The following is a 16376-nucleotide window of genomic DNA, read 5'->3' on the forward strand; positions in this document are numbered from 1 at the left end:
TGCTGGGGGTGGTTAACAAGAAGAGAGATGAGGCTGAATGATTATGTTTTTGTAAATTGCAGTTTTTAGCATCTGCATCACTATTCATTTAGGTACAATGTAATGGCTGTATAGCATCTTGGATTGTTACATTTAAAGGAGCTGTATGCAACATTCAGACCATATCTAGGTTTCAGACTCTGGGGCGGGATACCCTACACATGGTTTTAAACATGGAAGTGGTTGAGCCAGAAGCTAGCAGCTAGCTAATGTTAGCGGTAACTACTATATAGACCTGTCTCCACCGAGCAGTGCGGTTCAGTTCAGTTCGGTATGTTTTTTCCTGTTTCCAGTGTGAAAAGTTGTGGATGGTACCAATGGAACCGTTCTGCACTGTCCCCATTTTTGGTCCCCCCTCTAGCACACAGATCTGATGTTAAAAGGTGGAGTTGTGAACACTGCAGTCCGTTGATTGGTCAATAGAGGATGTAACTGAATGCTTGAGTTGACAACGTGAATCAATCAGCTCACCTTAAATTTCACTTTAACAACTTTGACCATTACTTTAGTTTATGTTGTCTCTCTTGGATGAGACTTATAGTAATGAGTGGATCTTTCAGCATTTGAAAATATGTATTAATTTTGATTGGATTATATCCCGAGAAGCAAAAGCGTTGTGGACCATCATTCCTGTGGGCTCCAGCAACACTAAACCCCTGAGCTTGCCTGAGAAGGACTAAATGCACAAACCTGCTATTTTAAAACATCCCATGGAGAGAGACTCTCACTGCAGCCTGTTTAATTTTGTTCTGAAAATGTTGGCGCGCAACCTCGGTCTGTGGACGATAAACAATGTACAGACCGATAAAGGAGGAAATACAGTGAGTGCTGGACGGAGCAGTGAGTGACAACAACCCTGCCCACATTTAAGAGTACTGTTTGCGGAGGAAACTCTAGGGTCTAGGTACCATGTCTGAAGGGCTACTGTTGGTTCCAAAGGTACCATACTGAAAGTGTTTGGTGGAAACAGGGCTTAAGATCACAGTGCAGAGTGGCAACCGTTAGCCAGCCACACTCACGGGGACTCACAGGCACTAACATGCATGCGCCGTCGGACCATCTACCACAATAATAAACAGAGAAGCTCAGATTACGACACACAGAAAGGAAGTGTGACTATATCTTAGCAACAGGTGGTTTGCTGCTGAATGTAGCGTACAGCTCCTTTAATTTAGAGAAGAATATTTAAATATTAAAATCCTGTTACTTAGATTTAACAGTTGAGCTAGTGGACTGATTGGCATGAGTCTTTACTGAATTCATGTAAAGGTAAAGCACTGCATTTTACATCAAATCAATTTAACAATGCGCTGTTAGAATTTGAGCTCAGTCTCTGTCAGTTAAAAAGCTACAGTCTCCTGATATCGTTGTTATTTGGCCTGCGGTCTATCTGTCTAATTAACTGTAGATCTAAAAGTTTAATGTAGTCAACTATACTGCTGACAGACTGACAAACAAGTTAAGGTACTCATGACTTTCATGGCAGATGTAATCCTGGAGAAAGAGGCAGGTCAAAGACAGAAGCCTTTACAGAGCTGACATATGGTTCAGGCAAAAATGGTGGAGGTAAATCCTGTTATTCAGTTCAGGCCTTTGGCAATGACTGCCTACACGATGCTTAATTATTATATTTTGTCTTAATAAGCTGATACTGTATCACTGCTTTTTTGTATTCAAAGGTTTAGAGAGGCAACAAAACAACTTGTCTTCGGCTGTTAAGCTATCAGGCACAGGACTGCACAGAGACGTGTTTACACCCTCCTGCCCTCTCTGCGTCGTGCTGATTGCTTTTCGCAGAGCCCCAGTCCACATAAAAACATGCCCTTGTGCCCCCTCTGTTACCTGAAGATGAAGATGAAGAGCATAAGCAGCATACAGAAAGTGGCCACGTTGTCCATAGTCTTCATCAGCACCACCAGCTGTCGCCTCAGCGCAGGCATGAACCTCACCAGCTTAATGACCCTCAGCAGCCTGAACGTCCTGAGCACTGACAGGCCGCCGTCTGCCTGGCCGATGATCTCACACACACTGGGGTGTGTGGTGCGGTGGGAGGATGTGTTATTTAACAGAGAGAGAGAGAGAGATAGAGATAAAGTCAGAGGATGTGGAGAAATGAAAGGAAATTGGTAGAGAAAAATACAAGTATCAGTAGAAAGAGAAGAGAAGAATAAAATAAGAACACACTACTGCACATTTTTCAAGGTATAGAAATCCATACTGCTGCATTTATATTCTATCCCACCACGCTGCTAGACAGTTCCTATATTAAACATTTGTCACATAAAAGAAGTGGTGTAGTTTAACACAAAGGTCCACGGGGAATACACCAAAACAGATGGAAATCCTGATTGGAACAGTATGTTTGTCTTTTTTCTTGAGATGAAAGCATATCTTAAAACTCAATTAGATGTACAGTCGTTAATGTTTGAACAAAAGCTCTCATTAGTTTCCAGCAGAGTGGTTTGAAGCTGGTTTTGGGACAAAGTTTGAAAAAATTGTATCTCATTTATTAAAGGGGGACTGCACGGCCATTTTCAATATTTATATATGTTAGTCCTGCGGTCTAAAGCATTCCAAAAATGAGTGAGCATGAACAACTTTTGCCCAAATCCAAAACTAGAGCCCTAAAACTTCTGTGATTTGTGATGACATCATGTATAAAGTCCTAAAGTACACCAGAGACAGTGAATTGGGAAAGATGTTCCCGGTGACACTAGGAGACCCGAGGGTCTGTGCTGAGTGTATGGGTACATTTTCTGTTTCAGAACTGAGAACGCTACAACAGCTTGTTTGCAATCATGTGACTATTAAGACGTGCAAATTTCATACAGACGGCAGGAAGTGATAAATGCATAAACTGCGTGAACGGGAAATAGAAGACTACATAAAAGGGTTGGATGAACCAGAGGTAGCAGGTTTCATCAGAAAATTGGAACCCATGTTGGATGTCATCCTGACACAACCAAGAAAAATGGTAAATGGACTGCACCTGTCTAGACTTCTGACTACTCAAAGCCCTTTTTATACTACATTTCACATTCACCCATCAACAGCTATCAGGTGCAATTTGGGGTTCAGTATCTTGCCTAAGGATACTTTGACATATGGACTGGAGGAGCCAGGGATTGATCGCCAATCTTCCGATTAGTGGACGACCGGCTCTACCTCTGAGCCACAGCCGCCCCAAAAGTGACTCTTCCCACAACTTGACCAATTTGCCCAGTGAAGACACAATCGTTGTAACAAATTATCTCATCCTCCAGACCTCCTAATGTTACTAACAATACACAGCAAGCCGATGAAAGCGTACAGGAGTCTACTGGACTATAACTATTGTGTGCAGTTGGGTCCATGACTGAAATGACTGCTGTTTTGTTTTTTGCCGGGCGAGTAAATGTGCTTAAGTACAACTGTCTTTTCTATTTCAGCTTTGCACATGGATGCACCGCTGTCAAGCCAACAATAGTAGAAGAAGGTGAAGAAGTACTTTATGAATTTAATTTTTGTCACTCTGTTGTCATATACACACACAGGCACGAAATACACACACATGCATAAATAAGACCTATACATGGACTAAATGAAGAGATGTCAGAGCGAGAGGACTGCATTGGACAGGTGACCCGGGCAGTTAGGGGTTCAGTGCCTTGCTCAGGGACACCTCAGCTGTGCCCATGAGGTGAGCTGGCACCTCTCCAGCTACCAGTCCATGCTCCATGCTTTGTCCATATGGGGACTTTGGCCAGTGACCCTCTGGTTCCCAAGCCAAGTCCCTTGGGACTGAGCTACTGCTGCTCCATTATTAGCTGATGTTGACTAACTTAAGCTACTTTTTCTACCCACTAGGTCAACCGTTCCCAAAGGTCTGGTAAAATGTTGTCGAAAACCAAGGTTGTGGCTAAAAACACAGAGATCTTCTCACAGCACAACTTGAGGCATGTTTAACACAACGATTTAACATTAACGTCGGGTTTTTTGACCCATGTTGCTGTTTCGGGACTTAAAGTGGCTTTTGTTTTTTCTGAATTTGATCAATTGGAACAGCTGTAAATGGCGCAAATCATAGGCATTTGTGCAGTGTTGGTAATCTTTGCCTTTGCCGGGTGAGTAAATATGCTAAAGTACAACTGTCTTTTCTATTTCAACTCTGTATGTAGATGCACCACTGTCAAGTTAACATTAGCCTACCAGCTAAAGTTAGCTAACTTGAGCTATGTTTTTCTACCTACTAGATCAACTGTTCCCAGAGATCTGGTATAGTGTTGTTAAAAATTGAGGTTGTGGCGAAAAACAAAGTTGTCCCAGCACGTTCAATTGCATCTAACTCAAGGCATGTTCAACAACGCTTTTACATAGCATTTGACATTAGTTAACTCCGCACCTCTAGACGAGAATAAGTTAAGTTTTTTACTTCTCCCCCTTTATGTCCTACTATTTTCGGGACTTAAAGTGGCCTTTGTTTTTTCCAAATTTGATCAATTGTAACACTTGTACACAGTGCAAATCATAGGAATTTGTGCAGTGTTGTTAGCTTTTGCCTCCAGTTTCCTTCATCTAGACAGTGCACCGATGCATGACATGTTACGCAAAGAAGCTACAGAATAAAGCTCATTTGCAGAATTCTGTGAGTCCAACAATCAGGCTCCTATGGAGCAGCTCCAGACTTTATACCTGATGACATCACATGTTTGAGACTTCTCTGCTTTCTGGCTTTGAAAGAGTAGCTCATGTTCACAAATACTAACTGAACATTTCTAGGCAATGAAAGTAAGACATTGGAATTTTTAATTTAGGTGGCGTTTCCCTTTAAATTGTGGCGCCCTCAGCTGCAATCAGAAAATCATTTTGTAGTTTGCAGACCTGATGATGACGATGATGCCATCAAAGATGTTATAGGGGTTCCTCAGGTACTCAAAGAAGCCAAAAGCAGTCAGCTTCAGGATCATCTCCAGCGTGAACATACTGGTGAAGACGATGTTGCAGATCTCCAGGACATTGGTCAGCTCCTCAGGCTGGGTGGGGGCAGGTCGGGGAGGGAGGGGTCACAGAAACAGAAAAACAGAATGACAAGTCCGGTGTGAAAGTGGGTAGACAGACAGAGTGGCGCAAAGAGTGGTAAGCAAAAGAACAGAGGGATTGAGTTGCAAGCATCCCAAGTTAAAAACAGTGATATCCTCAGAGAGGCAGGTACAGACAGAGAGATAAAAACACAGTTGATATTAAACCGCTGCTTTGCAATCACAGCTGCCGCAACAAAAGACGCCAGAGCCACTGCGAGAACAATTGTGTGTGCATCACATTTCTCCGCCTGTGTTGAAAAGGCTGTCACTCAAACTGTCAGTCACTTGAAAAGAGAATTCTCTCCTACCTGGCAAATAAAATTAACACACACACACACACCTTATCTTAGATAGGCGACAGAGAGAGAGGAGGGGAAGACACTGAGAAACAGGGAAACAAATTGTGTTGTGTTTTTTTTCCCCAGCACAGCTGTTTATGCAAAATTGTAAAGAAAACCTCAGGGAACATCACATCAGAAACAAAAAACAGGAAAGCAAGAAAGGAATGGAGAGTGTCTAGTGTCTGTGCTGTGGATGGTGTCAAACTCTGACCATGTTATCCGGAATTGGCAAAGGAAGCACATACATATAGGAACTGCACGCACAAGAAACACACACTCTCCAGTCAATCCCGGGTTTATTTCCATTTGTATGTGTGTGAGGGGACGTGCGTTGTGCACGATATGGATCAGATGCTTTCTCTGATACCCCCTGTGAATTTCAGTTTCAAAGCCAGTGGAGAAATAGCCAGCTAGCCCTGCCAAAGTTAGCAAACCATGTCAGAGAAAAACAGCCCTCCCCCATTTCTCTAATCCGCTTTTTCTCCCTATCTTTCTCCATCCCCCTAGTTCTCCATCTCTTTTCTCTTTCTTTCTCTGAGTCTCATTATCAGGCAGACCCATCTCTTCCCAATCAATACCCTCCTGTCGATCAGAGGAGCGAGCGCGGTGGAGGAAGAACCCGGCTGGAGGAGAAGGGAAAACGAGGAGCGAGGAGAGGGATTGTTTAGGAGTACGATGATGATGTCATGATGGAGGAGAGGAGTGGAAAATACTTGATTAGCGGTGAGGAAGAGCAAGAATAATAAAAGGGAAGGAAGGAAGCTAAATGAGCCGACAAAAGCAGCCTAAATCTCATGAGCCCACTTTTGACTACAAGGTTTTAGTCTGGAAAACATCTACTGAGACTCATTTGAGCTGCTGTAGCTGTAGCTGGGAGCTGGACCAATCTGTGACTATAGAGAGCTTCAGATGACGACACTACCTCTAAAAAATTCAAATGACATACTAAAACTGGATGTGGTGTGGCAGAAAAAAAGGGAATGTAGGGATAAATAGAGATGTATCCCTTAGCAGTTAGCTCTAACCTTGACCTGTGTGTAGGACTCACTCACTCGTCCTAAGTGCAAACACAGGATATGAGATTTATTGCTATTGACAGAACCATCACGGCACTTGACACCTCAGTTTAACTCGGACAAAGTACCATCATTCCATCGTCTCCTTGCTTTCTCCCCACCTTTCTGCTTTTCTTTAGCTTTTATCCCCTCGCCGTGTTTCTCCTCATGTCCTTGTACCGATGTACTCCCATGTTAATTTCTACCTGCTCCCTAATTTTCCACCTCCTGAATAATATTTCAGTTTTTACCCTCCCATACAAACCTCTCTCTCCCTGTTTCTCTCTTGAAATGTGCCCTCAGTCAGCGTGTGAATGTTTGCTTGCATATGAATGAATGAGATACAACTTCCGAGCCTGAATTTCAATGTGCCATTTTTTGTCCACACAGAGATGTCCAGACACGAAATGCACATGAATGCAAATGGGCAGCTCATCTTTAAAATGGAAATAGACAACTTTTCAACTTCTCCCCTCTAGCATTTCGAAGTGGTACTATGGTTAGCAAAGACAATATGGACACAGCTGCTTCTCCTGATTACTGTTTGTGTAGTCTCTATATACAGACTCTACATTCAGTGAATGTAAGGTCTGTAGGCAAACCCCGGAGATCTTGCCTCCAGAAGAAGAGCGGAAGAGCCCTGGTTTCCGGTTGTAGGCTGTTTGTAGTCCGCATGATATTGACCAATCACGTTTGAGCCGGCTGCAGGTGTTGCCAGGTTAAACGCTCCGTGCGGTGAACTAAGGAGGCGGAACATAATTGGCGTCACTGCAAACTCTGAATCCATCGCAATGGTTCAGCATATTTACTTATATATAAAAACGGAAGTCGGAAACGGAAATTCGCGTCCTCCGCCCAAATCAAACTGGAATGCCAAAAAATCGGGGGTCTGCCACCAGAGGCTGTATTCGCCGTCTGCTGGAAGTCAGACGCCGAATACTACATGAAGACGTGTTCCACTTTATATGTAACCACATGTAACCCTTCCCATTACCCTTACCCCAACCTTTACTGCCTCTCTTTTAACGTAATACTTCATAGCTAGCTAATCATTAACTAAAATCACTAGCTAATTTCAGTGGGTCTTCCACTTCCCACCCAAGGACTGAAGGGGGCTGATATGCAGGGTAAGGTGGGCGAATCATGTAGCTAGAGGGCGGGTCACGTCGCTGCTCCATGAACATGCACTCTGCAGCCGCAGCCTGTGAAAAATGTTCCTAAATGTCAGGACTGCAGACGGGCTAAACAAAAATGATCCATTCATCATCCGGCCAAGAAGAATAATGTTGCTAATGTTACTTCACTGAATCCCCGTCCTTGTGCAGCATCCACTCAGACATGCCGCAGTGTGTCATTGTACCGTGACTGCTATAAAATCAATACAGCAGTAGATACGTATCCATAGGAGATGCACAGACCTCAGGTGAAGACAAACCTTATTTTAAGTCTTTAACTAGCAGGAATGTAGCAAATTAAAGTGAAAGCAATGCGCTGTTGATTGAATTCAATTTGGCACAATTTTATTTATATTTTGCTTCTAGAAGATGCACTGCATTTAGGTGAGGAAGAATCCAGGTTTGGGCTCCTCTCCAAGGAGGAAGACACCAGCGGCGGTGGGGAAAGCATGCTAAAGACTACACCACACAATCTACTGCTCCTAACCAATCTCATGTAACATGATGGATGAGCTAAGTGTGATGCTGTGTTCACACTACAAGCAACAATGCCACAGTGTGACGGGCTAATATATTGCAGAGTCATCAGTGAAGTGTTGCCCAAATGCTCAAAATGTAGTTCCCTCTTTATGGGCTTGTGTGTGTCTGCTACTTGCCACAAAGCACCTCGACTATGTCATCGAAAGTCTGTTTAATCAACAAAAAAAAAAAAGCTATGCATTTGATCTATGACTGAGCCCCATTTTAATATCACATTTCGCCGCCTCATTGCATCCCTATGTGCACCATGATGCAAATAAAGCTATCAAAGCATCAGCTAACCAAGCTAAATACCACTGTTCCACCGACACACATGATTGGTTGATGCTTCACCGCCAGCTCAACTTTGATCTGTAGCATGTCATGCCCATCAGCAGTGACAAGAATTGTCAAAGAGTTTGTAGTTTCAAGTCTCCTGCTTCCACCGAAAATGACTTGTAGCCTGTTGCTTTGTCACCCGTTGTGTTAACGCAGCAGGAGGGTAACATCACAGGGAGGCACAAAGAGCGGCCGCATCCCTCTTCTGACCAAGACATGGCTGAACAACAACATTCCTGACGCTATTATGAAACTAGAAGCCGTTCACTGCACTGTGCACACAGGACTTCTGATGCTGGGTGGCAAGAAGACGGGAGGCAAACTCTCTGTGTATGTAAACAATACTCAGTGAATAGACATAACTGTCAATGACATTGTAATGTTGTTATGCTGTAGTCTTGCACCATTAATCAAGCCTTTGTTTCACTGCTTTACCTGTTGGCAGACAGAGTTGTATAGTAGTGAAAGCAAAGGTTATAAGGAACCAGTGTAAACAGCGATGGTGCCATCAAATTGTGCAATTAACCTTTGCCTCATAATAAGTTAGAGCAAAAACCTTGTTTGTTTCCACTTCAACATCAGTTGACGGATTAGTGAAAGTGGAAAAGTATCCAGAAACAGAACAATATGCATTTTTTATTTGAAACCACACTCTTGACATGAACAGATGTGGTGTGAGTACAGCAGCCCTGTGGAGGGAGAAGCACATCAGCTTCAGAGTTCCTGTTTTAGAACAAAATTACAAGAGGTAAGACTTTCGACTGCAGAGCACAAAAACACACACTTGTATCACTGCTTCTGTGTCAGCCTGTGGAAATTGTGCAGGGAGAAAGACTCAAGAGACAGACAGACAGACAAAGCCTCTGTGAGTGTGCGCATGCAAATGTGCACGTGTGTTTCGGCATACATGCCTACTTTGAAAACGCGCCCGCTCACACGCGGAATCACACAGGGAATTGAGCTGAAAACTGCTGTGTAACCGGCGTCTGCTTCACTCTTCCCATCTCACTCCTTTCCTCCTCTTCTCCCCCCAACCCCCCCCTCCATCACCCAACCCTCGTTTATTTTTAGAGTCTTCAGAGATGAGAGAAAGCAACTACTCTGTACGCTGTCAAAGAGTGAGTGGGCGGATGAGAGAGAGAGGGAAAGGGAGAAGTGGGGAGACGGAGGATGAAACTGAGGGAGGTAAAAGAGAGTCAGACAGTAGATGAGATGCTTGGGGTGAGGCGGGAAGGACGGAAGGAAGGGAGACGGCGAGGAACAAAAGAGCGAGGGGGGGGGAACGTGCAAAGGAAAAGGTGCACAGAGGGATTTATGGAGGAAACGGGGAGAGAAGAGGAAGTAAAATTAGCAAGGGAGGAAGCAGAATGGCATCAGATGAGAGAGGGACATGAAGGAAAAAGCTTTTTTATGTAACAGCTTGTGTATGTTGCTGTTTGCATATACACATATAAAAAGTTATTTGCTAATGTGCACGCACACACTGGACACAAATGGATGTGTACTTTACGTGTGCGCGCTTATGTGTTTGTATGCATGCGTGCATGCGCAGTCTTGGCAGGCTTTCCCCACTCTGGCTCTCAGACACCTGCCCTGCCTGTCTCAGAGGAGCCTGGCCAATGTTAAAAGCCAACTCGGTTTTGTCTACCGCTAGGCTAAATGTTTACACCTCTGTCAGGGAAACTGCATGGCAGTGATGCTCCACTCCCACGCTCATCCTTCTGAATGTCATCTGCTATTATGATATTTCTAGCAGCGATGCTTCATCAGCAGTGATAGTGGTTTATCTGCTGAGGCTGCGGTGATTTGTGGGAGTGAGAGGGGAGCAGGAAATGATTACACTGACGCACTCTATTGACACTATAGTATGTCAGTCTGAAGGATTAAAGGGAATGCATATTTCTACAATGATGGCAAGGACTACTGTCTTTACTGATATCCAAAACCTTTACTGGCTTTGTTGGCAAATTACAGGTATTTGAAGTTTACAAAGGTGAGGACTTGAGTCAGACAAAGTTGATGACATTAGATTCGACAAAATCAACTCAACTTCAGACTCGAACTGTCACTTGGAATTTAGGGTTTTGAATTAAAAAAAATACTTGATACCTTCCCCTAAGCCTAAGGATTAAAAAGTATGGTGTTTAGAAAGTGTGCCACAAGTCACTTCATTCCCTGAATCAAGTAACGTTAACACTACTCATTCCCAGCAAGTCAGCACTTAGGATGCTTTCACACCTGCCCTGTTTCATTCGGTTAGATCAAATTCAAGTTCATTTGCCCCATAAGTGCAGCTTATTGCGGCAGGTGTGAACACAGCAATCACACGCGGGTGGGCACCACAAAAACCGAACTTAGACCTTCTTGAAGAGGTGATCTTGGTCTGGTTACAAACGATCTCTGGTGCGGTTCATTTGTGGTGAGAACGTGTTCTGACCTCGATCTGAACCAACTGCAGTCACATGACACATTGTTTGGGTTAAAGCTATGGTCTACGTTTAGAAAGACGATGAGAAAGTTTTGAAAGTTTTGATAGCTGTGACTGGTCAATTTCTTTGCAGGCCTGCAGCCACCAGAGAGAATGGATTTTTTGGTTCCTTTTGAAAACATTGTTTTCTAGTTGGAGCTGCGCCTCGTTTTCAAACTGTATGGTTTGACTAAAATGAACAATGACAGCAATATAGTCCACGATGAGCAGCGCTAAAATCAACCTGCGTAGTTGTCCCTCCATTGTGACATTAGAAAGTGTCACATTTATCTTGCAAGTGTACTCTTCTTCAACGTTTGGTTTACTTCCTGGATTTTTCCCACATGGAAATTCTGACCAATCAAGAGCAGCTTTCTCATGCAAGATATTGGATCTGGTCCGCTTGTAAATGCTGCCGTGAGAACACGAACCAACTCTAGGCAATTATACAACTTTGCAACAAAATGAGTCCCTGATTCAGACAAAAGCAAGACAACTCTAGGTCTGAAAGCACCCTTAATTCCCCAGATCCGAGAGCATCCAATCAAGTTACAGGAGAGAACCATTAAGAGCTAATGTTATGTTACAGAGCGCCAGGTGGAAAAACTTGACAAAAGATTGTTTGCGTACAAAAACTATGCGTTGGTCATTGAAAAACAAACTGCAGTATGCAAAAATAGTGCAGGTTGCAAAATACAGACGAAGACGCAGCAACTTCCAACTTTGTTCAACATTTAAAGTTGCCCAAAGAACAGTAAGGCTAATGTGAGCATAGCGAGCTAATGCTTAGCTAACGTGACTCGTTAACATAGGATTACATTTGGGGAAGGGTGCATTATCATTTCTTTAGGACTCAATACTTAATGTTTGGGACATAACTTAATTGGGACTTGCCTGTCTTGATTTGGGACTTGAGTACAAAGACTTGAGACTTACTTGTGACTTGTAAAACAATTAATTGGTCCCACCTCTGTTTCAAAACAAAACCCTGTCTTCATTTTGCTTTATTATAACTGCATAAGCAATGTTTGACAGCACTCACGGTATCATCTTACCTGGTTATGATGCTCGATGCCCATGCTGATGGTGTTGATGAGAATAGCGATCATAATGCCCCTGCTGAAGTACTTGCTCTCCACAATGCCCCAAAGTTTCCTCCTCATATCATTCCAAAAGTCTTTACAATGTCCAAAGCATGTCCTCTTCCTCTGCTTCTCTCCATCTCCCCTCTCCTCTAAATGGTTCTCCTCCTTGCCCGTCTCTTTTACCGCGTCTTCCTCATCTTCCTCCCCGTTGGCGTTGGAATCTCCCACGGCCCTTGCCCCCTCTTTCAGTGACAGTGCACATATAGGGCACTCCTCTGGACTCTGAGGGACAGTCAGACTTATGGAGTTGGCTAAGGGCTGAGAGCTGTTGTCTTGCTTGTTCTGGTGCGGGCAGTGGGATACTAAGGATACGAGAACAGAAAGAATATGAGACTATGGATGCATTTTCATTTCAGATGTTGTTTTGCAATGCAAAATATGCAGTATGCAAGTGTGTGCCTTTGTTGCAAAAGTTTCAAAAATATATTATGAACAGAACAGTGTAAGCCTGACTTTGCCAAAAGTAAACAGAACATCACCCCTAAAGTCACATCCATTAAAATGCAGCCAGATTTGTAGTCAAACATAGTAAGTGGCCAGACCATTACCATCCAGCATTGTGCAGCATTTTTAATCCTAAATGACATAGTCGAGGCAGGTTGTCACTGTTTTTTCAAGTATATAAAACTTTTTCAACTCTTACGCCCTGGTCATGATGAGACAAGTTGAAACTTGCAGCTACTTGCAACACACCTGTCTGCAACGTTTTGAGAACCTGCCAGTTAACACCAATGCAACAAGACGAGCCAGAGTATCATCTCCATAGCAATGACTTTCTGTACTCTCGTTCTCACTTTCTCACTTGTGGCTTTTCTGGTGCGTTCAAGTAACAACTGTTAGTGGATGTAAATGAGACAGACTTGGATTCAGTATGAGCAGAGGGCTGTTATCAGGGAATGCCATGACAAGCAAACACGCAGTCTGCTGACAGCTTGTTACCAACTTGACCACTTGACTTTGCTTCAAGCTGATTGGCGCTTGAAACAGGTGATGTACCCTGCCTTCTGAATACCAGACGCTGGTGACTTGACAAGGTGAACAGTTCACACCACTGCAACTTTTTCCCTGCTATGTTTGAAATGGTTTCTTCTCGTTGCGAATCTTTAGCCTGAACTGGGCATAAATGTTACAAAGTACACATGTTGGGCCTCAAATAAAATGTCAAATGTTAAATTTGGGTTACGTCACTTGCTGACATCCTTCTACTTACTTTTCGGGTGTCTGGAATGGTGCCGCTCTCCATTCACATTCCCTCCACCGCGCCTGTTACCCCTGCCTCCACCAGCTGGCGGGGGCATGCCCCTCAGCGTGTAGTAGAGAGCTGCCGATCTCCTCTTAGCTTTGCGGAGGACGTGGCAGACCAGCTGGAAGATCTCCTCGTAGCAATCCCCGGGCTCGGCCATGCTGGCCAGGGTTGACGAGGACAGGCACTGCGCCCTTTGCTCCTGCATCAGCTGGTGTTCCCGCTGTTTGGTCTCCGAGAACTGGGTGGCGATAACCACCAGGCACAGGTTGATCATGAAGAATGAACCGATCTGGATGGATGTGGAACAAGGAACAGAGAGTTAGACTTGTAGGGTGAGTTAAAAATTCAGTGTGTACGATTTAGTGGGATTTAGGGGCATCTAGCAACAGGCTAATACTTCGTCCGGTTAGAGTTCCTTCAGTGTTCACTGTTCAGGAGGGTTTTACCAGGAGCTGAATTACCCGCAGGTGTCTTCCTCTCCAGAACACATGGACCAGGTGGTTAAAACCAGTAAAAACACAAAATAAAGCAGTTTCATGTCACAAATCAGTGTTTCTCCTGTGCTCTTTTGCTTGTCAGAGATGGGGCGTTAGCCTAGCATCAGCTCATGTGTGCTCACCTTTTTTCTCTGATAACTTAAGGACCAGACATTCAGGAGGTTCTCACTGGGAGCTGAATTATCTGCAGAAGTCTCTTCCTCTCCAAAACAAACAGACTTTGTGATTAAAACTGGTAGAAACACTGAACACGGCAGTTCCACGTCAAAAATCTGTGTTTTCCCAATGCTGTTTGGCTCATTATTGAGGGGCTGCCAGCTACAGTAAATGCCAATAGCCCTTTCTAGAGCCAGTGTTTGGTTTGTCCATTCTGGGCTACTGTAGAAACATGGCGGCACAACATGGCACACTCCATGGACGAGGACAAGCATAAATTCTAAGGTAACAAAAACACAATGACTCTTCTTTTCAGGTGACTATAAATGAAACACCACATACTTATTATATCATATTCCATTTCTGCCAACATATCCCTCTAAATCCTTCACACTCTGCTTTTAAGATGTACAGTAGTTGAAGTGAGATAAAGAATGCAAACAATGGAAAATGACTGCAGGGAACAAGAGCTACTATCTGGCTCCAAGACTGAAATGTTCTGCAGAAAAGAAAGTGGGTAAAGACTTAACGCAGAAATCCATATTTTACACACTTAACCGAGAGGCAACCCTAACTAACACAATAAGAACCAATGCAACGTCTTATTTGAATAATCAGCCTATGGCTAAAGCAGATGTTGCTCATTTAAGAAACATGAAATATGTACGCAATTGTGATTTTCCAATGGTAAACACACACTCGGTTTAACATCAAGCTCACATGTTTGCTAATTCTAATAATGTGTGCCAATCCCCCTGTAGAGATGTTAGCGCACATGCTAAAGGTCTCTGAGGGCTGGCTTCCCACCAAACCCAGGCTGATTGGAGCAGACAGACAGAGCCAACACATGCCCAAAGCACAGTTCAGTGTCTGGTTATCTTTCTCTTTCTTTCATTCTCTGATTTGACTTAACTTTCCCTCCCGCCCCTGCTCACACTCCGCATCCTTCTTTACTTTCCTGCTCCACAATGCTTCTCACAAACATTTCTTCATCCAGCAGTGCATCACTATATTTGTACATTTTTTCACAAAGGAACTGTCATTTTCTCATCATGAGTCGAGAGGAAGGTTGAGGGGCAGTTGCAGAGAGGAGATGGGGTGCATTGTGCATGGTACGTGTTGGCTGACCCTTTTAGTGGCAGTAATGGGAATCACTACAGGATTGCTGAAATGGCTTTTATCGGACTACTCTGAGCTGGTTACGGAACAATGATTAGATCAATATTGGCTAATGCTGAACAACTCAAAAACTCGACCGCTGGATGGATGGGGCAGCTTGTAGCAGAGTCTCGGTTTTGTTCATTACAAATCTGAACATGCTTCGCTGTTCCTCCTTGGACAAAGCTCTCAGACTGACACATACCGAGAACACACACAGTCCGCTATATACACCAACAAGGCCAAAACATTTGCAGCAGGAACACTCAATAAAACATGCACAGATCCAAACTTAATAACCCTCCACCTATGGACTTTCATCCACAGTGATCAAAGATGCAGGGAAAGGTGAAGGAGAGACTGTAGAAGCAGGGAGGAATGAAAAAGAGGAAACTCCGGAGATATTCACAGAGAGAGAAAGAGAGGGGAAATATAGCGGGGAGGTAGAGAGGGAGGAGAGATGCCCATCTGTGTCCTGTGGGTCAAAGCAGGTCTGCAGGTGTGTGGGGCTTTGATTTCCCTCCAGGCTCGCATCTGTGTGTGTGTGTGTGTGTGTGTGTGTGTGTCTATTCTGTGATTCTGATCAGTAGACAGCTTTGCGCATAATCAGGGAGGGCAGCCCAATATCACGCATTCAGATGATCACTGCATTATGCATGCGTGGACACACACACACACACACACACACACACATATATAGACAAAAGCATGTGTGATCACACTCTCACTAACACAAATTAAGATGGCAGGCTTACTTTACAACTGATTGCGTCTGTCTTTGTGTTTCCATACAGCAGCTGTCACATATATTTATGCGTATACATATTCTCTCTTTCCCTGAATAGGGTTGGGTACCATTGACAATTGAACACATACCAGTACGGTAGCTGGAACTCAGTACCATTACTTAACAGTACCCTTTTAGGTACTTCACTTTCTGTGTAACACCAAATTGAAAATTTTGAACAAGTGGAAAAGGTGACATAGAAGACTAAAACACAATTCTGCTCCTCGTCTATTTTCTATATACACACAGAGCTAACCTTCTGTCTCTCTCTGTCTACTTGTGTGTGTGTCTGTGCGTGTACACATTTCTGGTCATTTGTCATTAACATTAGGTTATTGCTAAAATAATATAAAAAAGAAAATAGACCAGATGCCGTAACTATCGTGGCAAAT

General features: G+C 43.7%; 1 protein-coding gene across 1 annotated transcript in view; it reads right to left on the reverse strand.

Moving 5' to 3' along the window:
• cacna1ia (calcium voltage-gated channel subunit alpha1 Ia) overlaps positions 1-16376 on the reverse strand; it is a 138310-nt gene that overhangs the window by 79576 nt on the left and 42358 nt on the right. The window contains exons 7-10 of the mRNA XM_049561715.1: positions 13351-13675; positions 12051-12442; positions 4900-5051; positions 1882-2067 (exon numbers count right to left, since the gene is read on the reverse strand). Coding sequence (XP_049417672.1) covers positions 1882-2067; positions 4900-5051; positions 12051-12442; positions 13351-13675 — 1055 coding nt within the window. The remainder of the gene's footprint in view (positions 1-1881; positions 2068-4899; positions 5052-12050; positions 12443-13350; positions 13676-16376) is intronic.

The sequence above is a fragment of the Epinephelus fuscoguttatus genome, linkage group LG19 (genome assembly GCF_011397635.1).
Source record: "Epinephelus fuscoguttatus linkage group LG19, E.fuscoguttatus.final_Chr_v1".
NCBI classification, from domain to species: domain Eukaryota; kingdom Metazoa; phylum Chordata; class Actinopteri; order Perciformes; family Serranidae; genus Epinephelus; species Epinephelus fuscoguttatus.